The 14,550-nt window shown below is 39.1% G+C and overlaps 1 protein-coding gene across 1 annotated transcript in view; it reads right to left on the reverse strand.

The window, feature by feature from the left end:
• The window catches only part of LOC123459446, an 80,270-nt gene that overhangs the window by 17,411 nt on the left and 48,309 nt on the right, over window positions 1-14,550 (reverse strand). Inside the window, exons 27-32 of the mRNA XM_045146070.1 lie at window positions 11,104-11,159; window positions 10,612-10,636; window positions 5,590-5,654; window positions 4,736-4,760; window positions 1,290-1,361; window positions 442-482 (exon numbers count right to left, since the gene is read on the reverse strand). Coding sequence (XP_045002005.1) covers window positions 442-482; window positions 1,290-1,361; window positions 4,736-4,760; window positions 5,590-5,654; window positions 10,612-10,636; window positions 11,104-11,159 — 284 coding nt within the window. The remainder of the gene's footprint in view (window positions 1-441; window positions 483-1,289; window positions 1,362-4,735; window positions 4,761-5,589; window positions 5,655-10,611; window positions 10,637-11,103; window positions 11,160-14,550) is intronic.

Consider the following 14,550-nt stretch of genomic DNA (forward strand, 5'->3'; position numbering starts at 1 on the left):
CTTTTCTGTAAATTTCTTTTAAAAATTTATTTCAAAGAGACTGAGTGAGTAAGTATAGCTGCTCCAGGAGTACCAGGACGTTTTGTGTCTGCAAACAAGGTGCAGATGTATGCACCACTTTGTGAATCTGGTCTTATGTTGGTACTGGGGCATCAAAGCTGGGCTGGCCAACTTTAAAAGCAAGTTCCTTTAACCACTTAGTCATTTCCCCAACCCTCAGATACACAATTCCTAGAACAAGAAGGAATATCATTTGTGAGGTAAATCCTGTACTGTTCATTTATCATAGATATGACATCATTAACTGCAGAAGAGAGTAATGAATCAGTTGACAGGAGATTACCAGTCAAGTGCACCCACCCAGAACATATTGCTAAGAATAAAGCACATTGACTGACAATGGATTTACATATCTATGTAATTGTTTTAAAGTGCTCTCACAGTATTTTCTGATTCTTCCACCATTTTGCCTGGCATATCATCTAGAAGGAAACATAACAATTGTTACTTTGTTAGTGTCTAGTGTTTATGAATCAGTCATGGCTGTTCTATATGTATACATGTGGGTATGGCACTGGATAGAAAGTGTGAGCTGTTGAAGTTCCAACTTCCTAACTAGAAGAAGGATGGGAAAAGTGCATGAAGTAATCACTCATAGAAGACTTGGACTTGATGCTATAGTCACTGTAACTTATATGCAATAATCAAGCTGAGCAGAATGGGGTGGCATGTGATTCTAATCCCAGAACTCAGAAGGTGAACTCATGAGATTTTGATGCCATCTTATGTGCACAGCAAATATGACATGTTAGGTGGGTGACATCTGTGAACATGAAAACATAAATACTGCAAACAATTCTCCCATCCACAAAAAATCATATGCATTTGGGGATCCTGGAAAATAATCAATACTTATATGCTGAAGAAAGGATTATTCACGATCAAGATGCTTGATAGTATCTTAACCTCTCCTGTACTGTCTTTCATTCTCTAGTTCAAGAGTTGGATTAGACAGTAGCTGTCCCAATATGGAGAAAATTCAAATCTTGACGTCCCATGCACAGATGCTTTCCAGGGGAACTATAATTAGGGGATCTGACTGACAGATCTCTCCCCATGACTCTGTATGTCTTGAAGTTTTCAGAGTTATCTCAAAGATATACAAAAACAAAAAATTCTCACACAAGTGGACCTGTACAATTGTACCACATGAACTTATAGTATCAGACCGATATGCAACTTAATTATAAATTGAAAAGAGATGAAATTGAAATCTCCAAAATACTTACCAATTGTAGTACACAGTGGAACGACATAGTTAGAAATATGGCGAGTGGAAAAAGCTCTGCACATATGTTGACCTGAAGAAAGTAACAATTTAGAATTCTGTGTGCAATGCAACAAAACAATGCTGATATTACAAGTGTATAAAACTAAACTGTGCATTGCAAAGGGGTGCATGCCTTTATTTTCAGCACTTGTGAGGTACAGGTAAGAGGATCACAATGAATTTAAGGTCACCCAGAGAGTACATAGTGAATTCCAGGTCAGCCTCAGATAGAGTCATACCCTACCTTGAAAAACAAAAATACACAAACAAACAAACAAATTCCTAGAAAAGCAAACTCCAAATGTGAGTTGGAATGTAAAATGTCCCCAGAGCCTCCTGTGTTTATGAAGACTCCTCATATTCCATGCTCAGCTGTTGGAGTCTTTGGCCCATGAAGTGATGGTGGACGAAGTGTGAAACTGCGGAGTGGATCTTGAGGATTTACTACTACAGCTTAATTGGTGTTCAGAGATAGATCATCCTTTCTGCTCTCTTCCAGCTGATATGACAGGATGTGATGCCCAGTGTCTGCTGTGTGATATTTTCCCTGCCACAGTGAAACTTCCCCGCAAAACTGTAAACTTGAAACAAACACCCTCCTCCCATGATCTGCTTTTTGTCAGGTGTGTCCCCTCTCCCCAGGCCAGCAAGAAGAAGCTAACAGCAATACTAGTGTTAACTGTAGTCACCCAAACTGGAATCAAACATGATTTCCTTGCAGAGGTTAATAGTTGGACACCTTTCCGTTCATGTGCACTCATTAATGAGAAAGGCAGAATCTTAAATATATATGGGTTAGTAAAATAGAGTATCATGGAAAAGGTGAACTCTGATTTCCACTGAATGACATTATAAAAACGAAAAAGAATATAAGAGGTATCCAAGGCTTCTGAGCAACTTGGTAAAGATTAGTTATTGAAGTATAGTGAGTGTGTATGGTTTCAAAAGGACTGACAGCTAGATGGATGGATGGTATAGCAGGTAAGGCACTTGCCTGTGAAGCTTAAGGACTCATATTCAACTCTCCCAGTCCCACATAAACTAGTGACACAAGGGCACAAGGTCATGTATGCACAGAGGGGGCAGATGCATCGAGAGTTCAATGGCAGTGGCTCAGCCTGTGGGACACCAATTCCCTCCTCTCTTCCTCCCTACGTGTCTCTCTCTCTCTCTCTCTCTATCTATCTCTATCTCTCTATCTCTCTCTGCCAATGCTTTCTTATTTAAAAATAGGCAATCTATTGAGCTTGCCATAAAAAGGACCATTATAGTGATACTGAAAAGTGATCATGTGAATACACAAATCTCCCAAATATCCATCCCAAGGAGTGAAGCTATATAAAGTGCTGAGCCAGGCTGGCAAGTATCAATTTGTGTTTACCAGTTGTAGCAAATGTAATACTGTAACAATGTAGCTGGTGATAACCTTGAATTTTTGATCCTATTGCCTTTTCCTCCTGAGGTGTAGGATTGGAGGATTACTCAACCAGGTCTGCTTATGGTAGGTACTGAGATTTGAATCCAGGGATTCATACATGCTGTCTTCATTTAAACTTAATTCTTACTCCTCTTACCAAAGTCCTACATTGCAAAGCCTGCATGCACACATACACCCTAATGAAGAAGCACTCTGAAAAATTGACATCCAGTCACATTTTTCAGTGCTGTTGATATCAATAAACACAGTGGGTTGGCTCTGTATGCTTCCATTGCACTGCCAACATGCACATTATCAGTCTTGGAAAAGTACTTTTTGAGCAGAGTCCAGCTTACTGCATAAGTGTGCTACCAACAGAATGATTGACCCTGGCTAACAATTGTTGACTGGCATTCTGAGTGGACACTATGTCTAAGCTCTGTTGCTCTTTGGGCTCCTAATCATGTTGGACAATTGGCTAACATACTTCCAAAGTTCTAGCCACAATGACACATGCCTAATAAGGATCAATTGTGTTAAACACCCACACATTTTCATGGGGGGGGGGTTGTCTCTCATTTTCAGAAACTATGATTTGACAGGAATGTTCTGGGACTTGGTATCATTTTCCTGTACATGTCTGCAGGTGAATGCTATCTCAGCTTGTTTTCTTTTTTTTAATTAATTAATTATTTATTTGAGAGTGACAGACACAGAGAGAAAGACAGATAGAGGGAGAGAGAGAGAATGGGTGCACCAGGGCTTCCATCCTCTGCAAACAAACTCCAGACACGTGCACCCACTTGTGCATCTGACTAACGTGGAATCTGGAAAGCCAGCCTCGAACTGGGGTCCTTAGGCTTCACAGGCAAGCGCTTAACCGCTAAGCCATCTCTCCAGCCCTATCTCAGCTTGTTTATCCTTTGTGGTTTTCTTTCTTTCTTTTTTTTTCCTTTTTCTTTTCTTTTCTTTCTTTTTTTTTGACATAGGTTCTTGCTTTGGCTCATGTTGCCTTGGAATTCACTTTGAAATCACAGGCTGGCCTCAACTCATAGTGATCCTCCTAACTCTGACTCCATCCCTGTGTGCTGGTATAAAATAAGTATTACACCATGCCCAGCCTCTCTCATGACGATTGTGCCATTCATATCAGTGTTTGGGATCTTTATTAACCGCAATATCCCTGGCATGCATAGAACAATTAGAGTATCTTTTTTTAGGCATATTAATTTTGGAATTGAACAATAGCATTCCTGCATGCAAAAGAAACTCTCTACCAATTGAGCTATATAAACAACAATGGTAGTCCAGACCTCTTACACAGGGCCTACTGACCTGGGGGAATAGAGGTGTACCTTTAAAAGCAATATTAGACCAAATATTTGTGATTATCTTGTGGCTTTTGCACCCCTAATTTGCTGAGCCCGGACAATTACCACTGTGTCTTGGTTTATTCATTGGTGGAGGGGTACACAGGGATATAAATCTACCAAATATGTCTTTGATGAGGTTGGAATTAGATATGTATGTTGAGTCAGTGTTGTGAATAAATTTTTTTTTCTTCAGAAACTGCCATTGAAAATTAGGCTGGGTAATTGGAATAAAAATTAATGTCCTCGAGCCAGGCATGGTGGCACATGCCTTTAATCCCAGCACTCAGAGATAAGAGGATCGCTGTGAGTTTGAGGTCACCCTGAGATGACATAGTAAATTACAGGTCAACCTGAGTAAGAGCAAGACCCTCCCTCAGAAAAACAAAATTTAAAAAAAATTAATTTCTTTGAGAAAAAAAGACCTATATATAGACATGCACTCATCCACAAAATCAAAAGAAAATAAAGGGAAAACTGCTGAATCCAGGGGCTATATCCACAATCCTCCTTCCTAGCATAAGGCACAGATCATAGTGGTGAACCACATAAAAGAACGAATATTTATATCATTCTTAATTAAAGCATGTCTTCTGAAAATGATTTCTGAATACATACACAGTCCTGTCTTCCATGAGCCAACCTGTAATGGAGAAAGGAAAAACAATCTGAGTTCCATATCAAGCTGGGTTCTATTTGACCAGATTCTTTGGTTCTCCCAGTGACTTGGGAAAATGGGATACAGGATAGAAAAGAATAGTTGGTCCAAGACTGTCTTAGTCTCTTCTATCTTGCTGTCAAAAGACGTGATGCTGGGAACGTTGTGAGAGAGAGTGCTTTTGACAGTTAGGCTGTTTCAAAGACCAGTTCTGTCTGTCTGGTCTTCATTGGGAGTCCCTAATATATATGGCTGCATGATAGAGAAACTTAGAAACATCCTGTTATTGGGTGAGCTTCCTCCTTTCTACAGGGGAGTGCAAGTGTTCTCTATGGCCCCATTGCCTACACCAGGCCTCATCACTGACAGGTTTTATCAAGATGACAACAGTGGACATAAGACTCTTCCACCACACAGAACTCGGGGAACACCCTAAGTTCTATTCTAAACATAGAAGCCCTCAGTAGTATCAGAAGAGGGTACTTAGCAAAAACACATAGACTTTTTTTCACATATACTTTTTTGACCATACACAACAAGCCTGTCCACATTTGAGTAAAAATAACTCATATTTTCATCTCAATATAAACACTTGCTCCAGGAAAATGAAGATGCCTGAATAATGCACCTGCACTGGCATTTACTCTGGAAATCAGGGGTGAGTGGGTAAAATTCCATTTCATCCCCTTCCTAGCCCAAAACTCCACTACCAGTAGGGTATATAATTAACCTCAGTGTTCATATAATATCCACCAAAAATTAAGGAATCAAGAAAGTATCCTTTATAGCTCTGCAAAAGAAAGGGATATATTACCTGAACAAAATGTGTCTCTCTATGTTCCGTCATAGATAGAGTAATTTCCTCCTCCTTGGGATCAACTAGAAGGGAACAAAGTAACTCTCAACTGATGGTGCAGTTATTACTGGATCAGGGATCTTTGCTTGATATAGTGAATGCTCAAGGACTTAGTTATACTATGAGGATTTATGGGTGTACCTGAATAATAACAATTGTTGGCTTCTGACAAGAAAAAAAAAGAGCATGAGGTCCAATAAGAGAATTGGGGAGCAGTATATTTTACTTTCTTAGTAATAGGAGCCTAACACAATGTGAAACAACACTCCTCCAATGGGATCAACACTTTGAAGCATGTTATGGTAAATGTCAGTGTTCTATCACTTCTTCAGACCATCCTGAAGTCTGGTGGAATGACACTAGTGTCTTCACATCTTTTAAACCTATTTGACCCTTCTGATATTCATGAATACAAATTCTGTATTCATCATTTGGTGCATATGATTTTATCCTGGATAAGATACAGATTATACTAGGGAAAAGAATTTATCACTGGTCACAAGCTGGAATGATATACATCCATTAATCTTTTGTCATACAATAATAAGTGATGTAAGAGTAGAAGATGTTCACGTTATTATGCTTTTATGAAAAGCAGTAATATATATGTGTGTGTGTGTCAAGTTTCAGGATGGGTCACAGTCTAGCATAAGCTAACCTGGAATTCACTATGTATCCTCTGGCCACAAAATCACAGCGATAATCCACTTCTGTCTCCCAAGTGCGGGCATAATGTACTGTGCCACAGTGACTGACACATGTCACTTTATTGTCCTTCTGGGCTCTCTGTATTATACCCTGTATTTGTCTTGATTGTGATTTTCTAGGTTTAGATAGTGTCAGTACTGTGAGCTGGGGTACAATGGGGATCTACCCACTACAGAACAATGAGGCTTATTTGTCACTCCTATAAGGTTTTCATAAGCATAATTAGATCTTTTCCTTTTGGCTCAGGGTGAAGTTATCAAGTGTATTGAATTATTTCTCTAATGTTCATGTTTGGAAAGAGATTCTAAGACACAAACCCAGACCTTACAGAGTTGGGTCATATTGATTACATACTTGAAGTTATATACAATATATAATGTATATCTATATTTCCCTATCTACATATATACATACATACTACATAAATGCACAGACCAAAGATAGTCAATATGTGCAAGCTTTAAAGTGCAGTATGATTAGATGTCAGAACCTGGTCATTTCTTCTACACATTTAGAAATGAACTAAAGTGCTGCTATTTTCTTTGCAAGGACCCAAACCATCAGACCAACCTGCTACTACTGCATTCATTCATTCTATCTACTTTCCACAGCATGGAAAGCAAGCTTGCATCAGAGACCTGGACCTAATTCAAGGCAAAAATGCTACTATTCTAACTGCTGATCCCACAATCAAACATAACAAAAATTACAAAAGAAGTGAAAACACTAACAATCTCTTTCTACCCATCCTTCTTTTTCCATGTCCTGGATTTCCTTTGAATTATTAGCTACAGAGAGCACACTAGCTAGTCACCATTGACAGAGTTCATCATGGGGCTGTGACTCAGATCAGGTCTTCATGATCTCATGCCATGAGAAAAACAGAATATGCAGCATTATGGAAAACCAAAGGACAACACACTTTCAGTTTTTATCTGAAGTCCAATATTAGAGCACAGGTGGAATCATGAATACTAATATTTCACGAGTTTTCATGTTTGAGGCCAGTTCTCCAGACATGGCCCTATGACTTAAATAAGTGATTTACATTGTATTACCGATTGCTTCTTCCATACAGGACATGTACACTGAGCTGAAACAGAGTATATATATATATATATATATATGCTTTTCAAATAAATGACTATGCCAATGCTTATAGAAACACCATCTCATTATTTATATAGCCTGTGTGACAACTGAGGAAATGCCAGGGATGGGTCGAAAAATGAACTAGAGTTTGGAGTACTTCAGGGGGACTCTGGCACTGTAGTCTTTCAGCTCTTCATCCAGTGAGTCCATGAAAAATCCCAAGATATACTTGAGAATCTGAGAACCACTGGTCCACACATCAGAATTCCAGTTTTCACTTACCCACATATAAATTTGGAAGCCCACAATATTTCTTTTTATCCTATTCCAGGCATAATTTAGTTGATGGCATGAGTTAACCCAAATTGATGTAAATTATGCATTTGTTGTGGCTTTGTATTAGGAACTAGTTCTGTGTAATTCTGTTGTAAGCCATAAATATTTTCTGAGAATTTATAACCTCAGAGAGAATCACACATACATTTTTTTAAAAATCACAAGGAAGGACTGTAAAGGTTGCACTTTTTGGGTAAGGAAGAGGATCCATGGAGGTCTGAGACTCACTGAGTTTATATCCCACACAATAATAACTTATCTCCAGGTTCATGTCAGGGCCATGTGTGAGCTGTGAACAACTGCATTCCTTGTATCAGAGGTCAAGGCTCAAACCTCAATACAACATATCATGTGCACAATTACAGAGATGAAATACAAAGGCTTTGAGTTTTGCCATGGGAGGAGCAGGAAGAAAAGGTTTTTTGGAAACAACCATCTTTAAATAGTAGCCCAAACAAGGGCATCCTTACCTTGCAGATAGCACTCTCTCAATGATGTCTCTGAGAAGGTAAAGGCATAAAGCCCCTGCACATGTTTCCTCATTTTCACTGATACCTTTCAGATACTCTCTGCTGCTTGAGGAGAAGGGAAACCACACCATTCCTGGGACTCTCTCTCATTGGATCTGACTACGAACATGATCATTTACACCCATATTCACTCTTTACACTCCCAAAAGACTTATGAAATTTCATTGATCTGTCTTACTATTACAAAAGGTCAATAGAGAGAGTGGATCACTAAGTCTTGCCCACACCAGATGAGGCAGTACTGGATCATTGAACATCAACCTAGAATTACTAAGGCAACCTCAGATGTCTTCTTTATTTCAAGGCAAAGAAAACTTTACTAAATTGTCACAGATTAGAGTGTTTGACATATGGTCAGGCTGATTTTTAACTAAATAAGCATCTGTAGATCATTTATATGGTTTCCACAAAAGGACACACAGAACAGTAACCAAACCACTTACTAATAAAAGCCAGGGGCAGATGAAGAACCAGGTCAGGAGGATGGCTACCCTGGGCTATCCTGAGTGAGCTCAACTTTGCCCTTCTTGCAGTTTTGCTAGTTGATTACTAACTATAATTGACTCTTTGGCAGAAGAAGGTGGTCATTTCTTTCTAATTGGATTCTACTATGTTCCTTGATGGAAGAAGTGTGAGTGGAGGATCAAGCCATGAAGGTGGAAGTATTTGTATTTGTGCTTACAGTCCACATTATGGTGGGTCAAGATGGTCAATCTACACAAGGCCTCAACTACATACAATGATCCAGTGACACTCTGGTAAATTCTTCTCATGTGGAAGTCAATGAAAAGGTCATGTGCTCTTTACATGGACCAAAACCATCAGATTTGCCTGTGTTACAACTGCATTTCACCATTCTTTATAATGACCATAGAATTTACAATGAAATGTTTGCAGGGTTCTAGAAATGGTACATGGAAACTCTCCATTATATTACCTGCTGATCATAGGTTCATGAATGTACAAGAAAAGTAACAAAAGTGTTGAAAATCCTAAAAAAGATAATCACAACTTTCCTTCCATTCTTCATTTTCCATGCCCTGGGTTTCTCTTGAGTTAGTGGCTGCAGAGACCACACTAGACAGACACCATAGCCATGTTCACATGAGGCGTGGCAGGGTTTGGGTCCTGGTGCCCTAAACCCAGAAGCATAACCAAATCTGAACCAGTATGAGAACCAAGCAGAGAATCTACTTGCAGCCTTTGTTTATTCCAACTCTTAAAGTTTTTAATAGGCAAACACTTGAGCATTTTGTTATCTTAAGGTTAAATTATCAAGTGCACAAAATTATTGAACTAATTTTAGGTCTGTGGTCAGTTTCTAAGAGGTGTCCTAAGAATTTTCATAGGGAATGCATGTTGTCCTAACCAATTGTGCTCGCCATCAAACCTATTCACCGATTCAACAAGTTACATTTCTGCTCATCACATGTACAACTATGCCAAAGTCTGTGGAAACACCTTCATGTTACATGTAGTTTATGTGACAACTGAAGAAACTCTGTGGTTAGATACGATCTATGAAGTAGAACCTGCAGTACTTCAGGAATACACAGGCTCTATAGACTTTCAGCTCTCGGGCTAGTGTCTCCATAACAAGTCATAAGTACAACTAACTGGAAACCAGAGGGAAACAGATAGGTCCACACATCTGGATTCATGTTTCCACTTGTCCACATAAAATATGAAAGCTCAGGTACCATATCAGGAATGAGATCAAATCAACTTCAGCCCATAATGTACTGAGCCCTGGATGAATACCTGACATAGACATCATTTAAAGTATATTTGCAATAGATGTGTTTAAGGAACTGGTTGCGGGCACATGTGTTTAAAACCTCATTTAACTTCGGCGAAAACATAACCTCAGTCATAACCACACATATATTCAAAATCAAAAGCCATATTAGCACAAGGTCCCAGCATTCTTCAAGTATACAACCCCAAGTAAACGTACTGTGAGTGTAACTACTTTCAGACACTTGGCTAGAACTTTTGAACTAGAAAGCGTTTTTTTTTTTTCCCCCTCTAAGATATCCTCAATACTTTCACCCTCCAGAAAGTGAGAATTACAGTTTCTCTTCATAGAGAATTCAGTATGTATTCCAAATATGGGAAGCCAGGTGTGGTGGCACATGCCTTTAATCCCAGCACTTATGAGGCAGAGGTAGAAGGATCACCATGAATTCAAAGCCATCCTGAGAATACAGAGTGAATTCCAGGTCAGCCTAGACTAGAGTGAGACCCTACCTTGAAAAACCAAAAACAAACAAATATGTAATTTCCTTTTGCCAAACGTTTCTACAATACTTACCAGTTGAATTTTCATCAGCATGTATCTGCAATAATACAAACAAACATAGTGTAAGAACTAAGTCATGTACCTGTGGGCACATGGTGTTATTTCTCTCCCTTATAGTGAAGACGTATAAGAAGCATTGAAAAGTGAAGGGCTTACAAAAGAAAGAATAAGATATCATTGTGAACCCATGATCTCTGCATGGGGAACATATCTTTCTCTCTCTTTAGGTCATGAATTCAATATACTTCATCCCAGGAGAAGACACTGCTTCCAAGTAGGAGGATGCCTTGTGTGTAACGGGATGCCAACATTTCCAAAGGTGCTTTCACATAAGACAACAGTTGGTATTGAATAGTCTACTATTCCACAAAATAGGATCTGCTATATTTAAGTATCTATAATGCTTGGTATCATATTTTCATACCAACCTCAACAAATCAGGAAATAAAGCAACATTGTTATTTCAGGCAAGAGTAGGTCCCTTTACCTTTACCCTTTACTCACTTCAATTGGGGTTTCCTTGTCCATGTATTCCTCAGGTGCAGAGTTGTCTGGTACACCTATGAAAACAACAGAGTAACTTTGGTCTTTGTGCTATGGCTCACGTTTTACTTAGAATACACTTGTAGCTTCATGGCTGTTCAATAGAGCTTAGATAGAGTAGTTACTCCAGCAGCTTCATCAGTCATATCAGACACTAAGCAAGAAGCTACAAAAACATAAGTAGTTTCTCCCTTGGCATTCTGCAAATGGCAAAGAAAGACAACAGGAAATAGTGTAAGTGTCCTATTCACTCATGATGATCACTTTTGAGCCTCCATGGGTTATGTTCTAAAGCCATGAAACAATCAGAGTTATAATTCTTACTATGTAGCAGCTAATCAAAAACATTTTAAGATATTGTCACCAACACTATGATCCAAAGTATTCAAAAAACAGTTAAGTGGGTGACATCTGTGATTGTGAAAACATGAAGACTGCCAAATATTCTCCCTTCCTAAATACATCATATGTATTTGGGGATCCGGGAAAATAACCAACTCTTCTACACTGCAGGAGGCATTTTTCATGATCAAGATGCTTCATGGAATCTTAATGTCTCCTAATACCACCCTCTACTCGCTAGGTGAAAGTTGGACTAGACACTTGCAGTCCCACCATGGAGAAGATGTAAACCTTGTAGACATGTGCATGAGAGAATTCTAATGTATACCTTCAGAGCCTCTTTCCAAGAGAACTATCATTTCTCGATCTGACTCATAGATAACTGTTTACATCTGGAAGTATTCAGAGCTATCTCAGAGCAATACAACAACAAAAAAAATTCTCATACAAAAGGACTGGTACAATTCCACCACATGAACATGTAGTACCAGACCACTATGTCACTTGATTAGAAATTGACAAAATGAAGTTTCAACATCCAAAACACTTATCATTTGAAGGACACAAAGGAAAGAAACTGTCAGAACAGTGTGGAGCTGAAAAAGTTCTGCAAACATAACGACCTGAAAAAAGTAAGAATTTAGAAATAAGTGTGGAGTGCACCGTAAACATTGTTGAAATAGAAGTATATAGCACTGTTATGTGCATTAATGCATTAAATGAGTATAATATTAAAATTTAAAGATTTAATAAAGGAATGGTAAATCACAGAGTAATTCAAACTTGAGAAATTAGAAAACATGAGTTCTGTAAAAGTAGAAAATAAACATAATTAATGCAAATGAAACCAGACCACATATCCACAGAGTTACCAAATGCTACTGAAGCAAGACATATTTATTTTTCCCACTGTCACAATAAACATAAAGCCAGCACACTGCAGAGCCTGGCCAGATTGGGACCAAGAGACATCAGGCATGCAGACATAATGACTATCAGAGCTGACCACATGACTATGAAAAGCATCAAAAGACATAGTGTAAAGTGTTTTACAGCCACAATTTGCCCTAGATGAGATGCACTGATTTGAAGGGCTTACTCCTTCAAGGCTCCTACAGTACATAATCTGCTTAAGCCAATGAATGAATGTAATGAATATATGAGTGTCTAAACTCTTTTAATGCTCTGTAAATTAATAATGGTTATTCCACTTAACCAGTCCTGACTTCACTCTCTGTTGGAGAATCTCCTTCTATTTTTCTGATGGGAACTATACCTTAGGAGATAAACAACCCAGCGCACTCTACCCCGGCCCCAGCTGAAACCACAGAGGAATTAGGGAAATAAGCAAGAGTGCTGCTCTCTTACTTAAGCTGATATCAGTACAAGGGTGATGGAGAAAGATACTGAGGACACTCAACATCTACCAAACCAGAGATCCAGATGTTCCTAATTGCCCATCACTAAAGTAGATTAAAATGCTCCCAGCATGTCTCAGAGAATTTTGTGGAAAAGGGGTGGAAAGATGGTTAGAGGGATGCTGTGCACAGAGACATGGCCTCTGTGCTGCCCCACAATTCAAGACCCACAATCCCCATGGGGTGGATCTGTATTCCCAACTTGAAAGGCCTTTTCAGAAAAGGGGTATGGAGAAGGGAAAGGATGGTACCAACATGTGATGTTTACATACAAAATATATCCATACCTAATAATAAAAATGAACTAACATTGGTCTTCATCATACTCTCTACAGGGCCCCAAAATTCATGTGTTCCTTCTAAGGACCTGATGAAGTTTCAACCATTTAGTCTATCTTTTAGGATGTACAACTTTATAGTACCATTGCCATTGGTGTCCAGTTTTGTACCTTAATCTTCTCCTGTTTTTTTCTCTCTCTCTCCCTCATCTATCTCCACCTTGTTTATATTACCTTACTATTTCTCCCTTCTTTTCCTTGGGTAACCCCCAGTACCACTACATGGCTAACATCTACAATTAGCTGTTGGTCAGAGAGAACTACAAGGTTTCACAAAGTAAGACAGGTTTCCATCAGAGTACTTGATGACCCACCAAAGGTTAGTGGAAAGACCCTACTACTGAAGACACCATGTGCTGTTAGTATGGAACATGGAGTGACCTGGTTGGAATCTGGAAGAGAGCTAGGCTCCAGATAGTCAGCGTGTTTGGTGACAGAAGGTGTTACATGAGTGAGTAAGGGCAAATGACGAAAATTTGTCAAAGCAAGTCATGTTCTAAGCTACTCAGCAACAAACAACCTGACTTGATGTACATACAAGTACAGTGGATGCAAGCCCATGGTGGGTAACCAACTGCTTTTGATTTGGCTAACTGAACTGCTCAGTGGAATGCAACCCATAGCTGGAGCTGGGAAACAAGTCAGAAACATATCCCCAAAACAAGCCTACTCTACTTTATCAAGCTCCCACCAATCATGGGCTACAAGAGGGCCTATACCTATTAAATTATCTGTAAAATAATGATGTTTATCAAATTTATCTGGTGCTGTCTTCACTTTCCACCCTGAATGTCCTTCTTTTTCAGATGGACACATACTGAGGAGAGAATTAACACATCACAACTCACCAGGTCCCCAGCTGAAACCAAAGTAATTGAAGAAATGAGCAAGAGTGCTGCTTTCTTGGTGAACCTAGTACCAGCAAAAGGGTGAAGGAGATACACACAGAGAACACTCAACTCCTGTGAAACAAGATATCCACACACAGAGGCTCCCAAAACCTTCTGACTGAAGTAGACCTAAAATGAACCCAACATGGCTCAGAGAACTTTGGGAAAGAGGGGACTGGCAGATGGATGGTTAGAGCCACATGTTGGGACATCATGCACAGAGACAATACACCTTACCCATAACTGATGGCTAACCCCCCAATGCATGATCCACATTCCCCAATGAGGAAGGTCCCAGCAGAGAGGGAATGAAAGGAGGAGGCTTACTATGGTACCAATATTACTGTATACAGACTATGTACATAACTAATAAAAACTAATACAATGAAGAATTTTTTTAAATGTAGCTGATGACAACTT

This window comes from Jaculus jaculus, chromosome 3, assembly GCF_020740685.1.
Source record: "Jaculus jaculus isolate mJacJac1 chromosome 3, mJacJac1.mat.Y.cur, whole genome shotgun sequence".
In the NCBI taxonomy this organism is placed as follows: Eukaryota; Metazoa; Chordata; class Mammalia; order Rodentia; family Dipodidae; genus Jaculus; species Jaculus jaculus.